This window comes from Penaeus vannamei, chromosome 23 (genome assembly GCF_042767895.1).
Source record: "Penaeus vannamei isolate JL-2024 chromosome 23, ASM4276789v1, whole genome shotgun sequence".
In the NCBI taxonomy this organism is placed as follows: Eukaryota; Metazoa; Arthropoda; class Malacostraca; order Decapoda; family Penaeidae; genus Penaeus; species Penaeus vannamei.
In genome coordinates this window covers 37,015,318-37,022,980 of record NC_091571.1, presented here as the reverse complement: position 1 = coordinate 37,022,980, position 7,663 = coordinate 37,015,318, and the positions used below count along the sequence as shown (strand labels likewise).

The 7,663-nt window shown below is 35.5% G+C and overlaps 1 protein-coding gene across 4 annotated transcripts in view; it reads right to left on the bottom strand.

Annotated features, from left to right (window-relative positions):
- LOC113811556 (cytoplasmic dynein 2 intermediate chain 1) overlaps positions 1–7,426 on the bottom strand; it is a 15,331-nt gene extending 7,905 nt beyond the window's left edge. Inside the window, exons 1-9 of one of the 4 annotated variants that reach the window (XM_027363325.2) lie at positions 7,289–7,426; positions 4,501–5,063; positions 4,083–4,291; positions 2,632–2,913; positions 2,381–2,494; positions 1,825–2,081; positions 1,400–1,700; positions 463–581; positions 211–351 (exon numbers count right to left, since the gene is read on the bottom strand). In XM_027363325.2, the coding sequence (XP_027219126.2) occupies positions 211–351; positions 463–581; positions 1,400–1,700; positions 1,825–2,081; positions 2,381–2,494; positions 2,632–2,913; positions 4,083–4,291; positions 4,501–5,024 (1,947 nt within the window). In that variant the 5' untranslated portion in view covers positions 5,025–5,063; positions 7,289–7,426. Of the gene's footprint in view, positions 1–210; positions 352–462; positions 582–1,399; positions 1,701–1,824; positions 2,082–2,380; positions 2,495–2,631; positions 2,914–4,082; positions 4,292–4,500; positions 5,064–5,941; positions 6,050–7,288 lie in introns of those variants that run through there. The other 3 variants (XM_027363324.2, XM_027363326.2, XM_070137310.1) reach the window with 3 other exon arrangements.
- Positions 7,427–7,663: the final 237 nt, after the last annotated feature.

Below are 7,663 nucleotides of genomic sequence, written 5' to 3'. Positions count from 1 at the left end.
GAAATCCTTCCTTTTATTATGACTATTAACTGCTATGTATAATATGAAAGTAGGTCAAATTACTTTTTTCTATCTATTGTCAAAATGCAATATTCAAGTATTTATTTCAGCCATTATTTAGTGTAATTTCAAAGGAATATTCTGCTGTTACATAATGACTTTTCTTATGGAACCAATTCTACAAAGCAACATTCCATTAATCTTTTTTACCTGTTGTCTGTTAGAATGCCCAAAGCTGGATATATATGCCTCGTAGGAAACTGGTGACAAAGTTAGTAATTCTACTGTAACAGTATCCAGCTGTATCATGTTCAACAGCTTCTGCCCTCGGGTGCTCATTTTAGAAGACAGCTGGAACATAAGACAAGCTTTAAAAATTCATAATCATTCTCAAAATCATATAGAATCAAAGAAGAGTTGCTTTTCCGTAAAGATGGTATCATTGTATTGCTTTAAACATACCTGTGCTGCAGCCTGCTTCTTCTTAGCAACAGCGAAGTTGACAAAACTTCGAGAGGTCTTTGGTCTCTGGTTAGGAGCTTCTGCAGGTTTGACTGTAGGGTAAGTTTCCAACGCTGGTTCTAAACAGAGAAAAGAGTATGATATAAAATGATGATAACCACAATGAACATAAAATGGGCTACTTTCCTTATTTCTAATATGCCATCTTGTATAATATCATTTACTGTGCTTTTTATATCATTTAAAGGGACAGTCCATAAACCATCCCAAATTTACACTTTTTTTGTTTATACATGAATTTAGCCAAGTTTAAAGCTATTTTTTAATTTGGTCAGAGGGCCCTCTCAACATACTTTTTTAGTAGGGCTCTTGGTACATGTTCAATAGTTATTATATTTTCAATTTACTTTCATTGAAAAGATCCCTAAATTATACAAAGGGAACTACATATCCAATTTCTGAATTTCAATTTAGTTTTCAAATCACCAATTCAATAAAACCACAAAAGCTCATGTTTTGGGATGTTAAAAACTACAAAAAACCTAGCAATTTAAGTTACAGAAGGAGAGGAAAAAGGAGAAAAAATTATAAAGAAATTGATCTTTAAAGCTTTTGCAAATTTCCATAATCAACTGCCAGCTTATTAGACAATACCATATTCCTTTTAAAAAATTGAGCAATGTAATATATATTATATTTCTCCCCAGGGTTCAGAGTACCCTCCCAAAATCTGCAGTGCTGTTTAAATGGGTGTGAAAAAAAGAAAAAGAAAAAAAGTATATATATATATATATATATATATATATATATATATATATATATATATATATATATATATAATAAAATAAAATGATAGAAAATAAAACAAAATAAAATAAAATAAAAAAATATAAATAAAGAGATCATAAAAAGGCAAAGATTGTCAAAATAATCATACCAATTTTAGGTTCTTCATCCTGTGCCGGTAACGTGTCTGGTTCTGGTTCTTCATCCATGTCTGGTTCATCAAAACTAACTGTACGTTGTAATCTTTTCTTCAAATCATTTTCCTCTTGTAAAGCTCTCAGAACTTCAGCCATATTAGGATCTGGTTCACCTACATCACTATCTTCTTCTGTGTCTTCATTAGCACTAACATCTTCAGCTTCACTATCATTATCATCCTCATCCTCATCCTCATCCGTGTCATCATCTTCATCCTCATCTCCATCATCATCTTCAAAGTCTGACTCATAATCCTGTAAAAAAAAAATGCAATTTTTCTTGTTAGAATACCACATAGCTCAGTAAAAGAAGGCAATCTGTTTCCATCAAAAGTTCCGAAGGACATACCTGAAACCAAATCTTTTCTTTTTAACTTACCTCAAAATCTTCCTCATAGTCATCGTTATCGTCATCATCTTCACCCTGTGCCTGGTTTGTTTCCCCTGTCATGTCCATACTTGCATTCTGGGAAAATTTACCCTCCATATCAAGGAAACTTTCTTCGTTGTCGATCATAGCCTCGTCCTCATCATCAAGGTCTGCGTCCTGCATTTCGTCTACCTCGACCATCTTTGAAGATATGGACTCCTCTACATCAACCTCACTTAGGTCTCTTGGTGATGACAGCGATATTCCTGATGGTTATTGAAGTCTTCATGAATTTTTGAAAAGAAGTACTGATGAGGTTTGAAAGCCATGTTCTATTGGGAATTTTTTTTTCCAAAAGTAGTAGTTTACCTTTTACTACCCCAAATTACTTCAACTTCCATTATCTCCATTTACTTATACATATGGCACAGACAAAAACAATAAGCCATATCAAGAGAAGAGAAAAGGAAAGCAAGGAAGCAAGGATGAAAGAAAGAAAGAAAATGAGAAAGGAAGAAAGAAAGAGAGAAAGAAAATCTCATATCGACAAAAGGTTCACCAATACCTGACTCCATTGTTTCAAGGCTATTCTGGTTCTGGTCAACTGCGTCCATGTCTGGCCCTAGGCCATTCTGACTGATCACGGGTCCCTTCAGATTCACATCATCAACACCAGAATCTGTGATTGAAAAAAGTTTTTTATCTATGATGAAATGACAGACTTTCCATATCAAAAAAATTATCATAAAACTTCTATCTGGGACAACAACAACAACAACAAAAATTGAAGAAGAAGAAAAAATCAAGTCAACTTACCCTGTTGTTCACTTGGAGATCTCTCTTTTGTTCGAGAACTTTTGATTCTATCGGACTTGCTGGATTTGATTCTTTCCTTCGATTTCTCTTTGTGTTCCTTCGGTGCTTTTTCCGAAGGGGGCTCACTGTCAGCGCTGCGCTTACTTCTACTGGATGATTTTGCATGATCTCCTTTACCTCTGTCTTTTGCAGCTGATGCTGAATCCTCATCATTGCTGCGCCTACTTCTGCTCGAAGATTTCACGCTATCGCCTTTGTCTCTCTCTTTTCTTACTGAAGTATCTGCTTGATAAAAGGGAGATCAAAATTTACCCTTTTGAGTTAATATGTTCCTTTAATTCGAAGTTGCTGTTTTTTCTCCCACACTTTTCATTTTTGTATGAAAATTACAAGCTAAATGACACTAACAGCTTTTCATGCTGGTAAATGCCATTCAAGGGTTAATTAAGTCACACAGTTCATAATCATAAACATGTTAACATTGCAGGTAATTAAAGTCTAGTGGAAAATGATGCACAAAAAAATTCTTCTTTCCTTATAACATAGCTTACTGTACTCAAGTAAGTAAATATCTGGTTCCTCAGGCAAAAATGTGACAAAATTTTGTGACCAAAAAAATTAAATGGCATATGCATTTACAATGCTAAAACTTATATTGGGGCAGCAAAAATTATACCAACAGTTTTCAGATGTCTTCCAGACAATATATGAATACATGAATATATATGTATATATATGTATCTATATATGTGCATATATGTATATATATATATATATATATATATATATATATATATATATATATATATATATATATATATATATATATATATATATATGTGTGTGTGTGTGTGTGTGTGTGTGTGTGTGTGTGTGTGTGTGTGTGTGTGTGTGTGTGTGTGTGTGTGTGTGTGTGTGTGTGTGTGTGTGTGTGTGTGTGTGTAGGGGTATGCATATGTGTGTGTGTGTGTGTGTGTGTGTGTGCGTGCGTGCGTGCGTGCGTGCGTGCGTGCGTGCGTGCGTGCGTGCGTGCGTGCGTGCGTGCGTGCGTGCGTGCGTGCGTGCGTGCGTGCGTGCGTGCGTGCGTGCGTGCGTGCGTGCATGCGTGCGTGTGTGTGTGTATAAATAAATGTATGTATGTATGTATATATGTATGTATGTATGTATGTATGTATGTATGTATGTATGTATGTATGTATGTATGTATATATAACAATTTAGTTTTAGTTTGAATATAACAATTTAGTTCTCATTTAATGCATATATATATATATATATATATATATATATATATATATATATATATATATATATATATATATATATATATATATATATATATATATATATATATATAAAGCGCTTTATCGCTATTTCAAGGAAAGGTTAAGTCGAGCAAGCTTCATACTTCATACTCGTCACTGACTCAAAACATACAGTTCTTTCTTTACCTTTCTGGCTTTTAGAAGTACTACTCCTTTCGCTTGACTTCGGATCGGAGCGTCTCTTTTCATCTCTACTTCGGTCAGGATCTTTTGAAGTCCTGCTACTACTCCCTGACGATGACTTAGAGGCCGCCTTCTCCCCCCTACGAGACTCTCGGTCTGCCTTGGATGGAGACCTCGAATCACCTGGTCTCCTTGAACTTGTTCGATTAGATCTTAAATTAGAAAGACTGTGTAATGCATTTTCTCTTACAGAATAGTAATTCAATAAGTTAGCATTCATGAATATCCATTTTGAATAATCAATTAAAATATCTGACAGCCTGTTATAGAAGTTACCACACTCATTTCTAAGCCTAAAAGAAGATTTAAATTTTATTGAGAATATGAATATATACAAGGGATGTTGTTCATCCTGTCTCACCTGCCATCTTTGTCACTTGGTCTTGGAGGTCTGGCATTACTTGCTGATGGCTTCTCGTCTAGCTTTGATGATGACCTGGACTTTGAGGAGGTCGAAGCTGCAGTCTTTGGAGTTCTCGATGAATCCGATGGGGGTTTTGAGGATGACCTTGTCGGCGGGGCTCGGGATGAAGATGATTTTGTTGCTGGAGTCTTCGAAGATGATGCGGGGGTTCTAGATGTTGATGCTGGAGTTCTGGATGTTGACGCAGGGGCTCTGGATGATGACGACTTTGACGTGGATGATGACGCCTTTGACGTGGATGATGATGACTTTGAAGTGGATGATGATGATTTTGCACCACTCGTTGAAGCCTTGGCTCCAGAGGACGATGATTTTGAAGAGGATGAAGAGGCTTTGGGTGCACCGGGAGCTGGCCTTGTCCTTGAAGTAGGTTCCTTGGTCCCAGGTGCAGGTCTAGTAGAGGGTTTTGGCCTTGTCCTGTCAGAGCCTCCGGGTTTTGGTACCCTTTCCCTTTCCTTCATTTCTGTCTTTTTGACTGTCTCTTCCTACTTACTGGCTCTCTGGTAAATAAAAACATTCATGTAATTTAGCCCTCAAATACTTCTGGAAATGTAAAAATAGTGAAATTATGAATAACCTAATTCTACTTTAAGTCATGAAGTTACGAATATGCTCACGTTTACATGAATTTCATGAGCTGGCCAACTTGTTCACACACATAAGATCATCTAATTGTGCATCAGACTCACATTTTTCACAAATCTCTATCAAATAATAAGAACACAACTGGAGTCTCCAAAAACAAAAAGGACCTTTTTCGCAAGGAATAAAGGAATAATTCACATCTTGACAACTATATAATTATGTAATTTTAATCAATTCAATCATCTTTAATTCATATGATTTTTTTATTATCTACTTACTCTCTATCTACTAGGTATACCATCATCATGAGCACTTATCTCAACTATAATGGCTATCTATTTCATCCCAATATTCCATTCAACTATAATTATCTGTAATCTACTCAGTTACAATTATCATTCATAAGGATTTACCTACTTATAATAATCAACAATTTTTTTCTTATTCAAGTTATTAGAATCATATAAACATATACAATGCAGAATGGAAACCAAATACATTTAGATTAATCTGTTTTCACACACAGACCTATACAACCCCAAATCAAATATATAATATAATCTACAATGTAAAATGGAAAGCACATACATTTAGATTAATCTTTGAGACTAACAGATATCTAAACAAAACTAAGAAACAAAATGGGCAAATTGAATAAATGTAATAAAATTCTGAATACAACAATTAAGTACAATTTTGGGGAGATTCTTTTTATAATCTCCAATCCCTTTCCCACGTAGGGTAGTACAGTGCTTCCATATATAATAAATAATAAGAGATCTGAAAATCTTACCAGACATTTATGAGTACACATCAAGACCCTAGTTTCCTAATGACAAAATTTCCAGAAATGTTCAACGATAAATCACCCTGCTCCACTACCTCCTACAGCACAAGGAAATATGCTTCCTAAGACAAAAACCATCGACCACTGTTGCTGTAGTTAGGAGGTTGTGCCTGTGCCATACATCATGGCTGCTAGAATGCCAAGACACAATAAAATCCCAATTATAAACATTCTGGCATAATGTCCAGACAAGTCAGATTTAAAAGCTGGAACAAATTCAGAAATGTAGTCAGTCCTTAGAAAGCTAGCCTTTGCGAATCTCACTGAAATAAACTAAACTGTGCCTCACTTTTTGCACTAGTGCTGAGTGTTTTTAAGAGTCACTTTTAAAAGATATCTAAAGGATTCTAATCTTAACTTCACAAGGATTCATTGCTTGAACTATTCATCAACATATAAAAACAAGTATAATTTATTTTATCCTATAGTGATTCTAACTAAGTTTTCTTTAAAAAGTACCAAATTGCACTACAAGCAAGTGCTTTTCACAGAATATATCACCATTTTCTATTTACCTGATTGAAAAAACTATATAAATCAGTATCTAACCTTATCTTTTTCAAGAATCATGGTAAGACAGCACAAATGCTTACTTCCTAGAATTCACCTGTTGTAAGCAATTTAATTATGGATTAGATTCCAGAGAACTGCAGTTCCCAGAAGCAGATCAGCTGATGTTCATCATTACAGAACACATGATATTACACATTTCTACATTAATCAAAATCAAATGATATTAGATTGTGTCCTGATACAGTCTACATGAAAATGAGGAAGCGTGTGTAAGTAACATGATCAATATTTTCTTTTTACTGGTTATAATCCATGCCATTTAAAATAAAAAATGTTCACTACAGTAGATCACAATGAAAATTAATGTTCCGATACGTGTCCTCTTACCCTTTTTCACGGTAAATGTGTAAAATAACGATGCAAGCACAGCATTGGTAAGAATCATTAGGTTCAAGGTCAGAAAGGTATGAACTTGACACCAGGAAATAATCATGTATATATGCCGTTTTCATATGTAACTGAATGGTGTGTGTTTATAGGATCGGTGATTCTTGATTCCAGCCGCAAAACTGAGGTCAATGTTTGGAAAATAACTGCGGTAAAAGGTGTACAACACGTGTACTTCGAGATACGTACTGTACAGAGCACCTTGCATTATTGACAAAACGATCACTACATTCCAATCTGCCTCGCAACCACTTCGCGACGCAATACAATCCACATTACGACTTTTAACCGCATATCCACCACAACAGACACCTTAAACACTCACAAACTCACATCAAAACAGCCTTTATTACCTCCTTCGTCCCTTACAGCAATGAAACAAGGACACTCCTCCCCTCGAGTAGCCGAGGAACTGACACACACGCTCCCCACTGACAGCTGGAGCGTCTGTCGTCTGTAACCAAAACAAACCGAAGAATGTCCCGTCATGCACCGTTGCCAACAAAAGACTCACGCTTTGCGAAATTGTTGTATGGATTGATATCATCAGCTCCCCTTATTATCATCTATTTGTCTGCTCCTTGTTGCTTTCTTTTACGGAATGCTTGGGAAATTAGGATTAATTTCAGTTAGAAGAATGCCGGGGTTAAAGTCTATGTACAGTATATAAGCGTAGTTTAGGATGACCATGGCGGAGGCGATATTCCA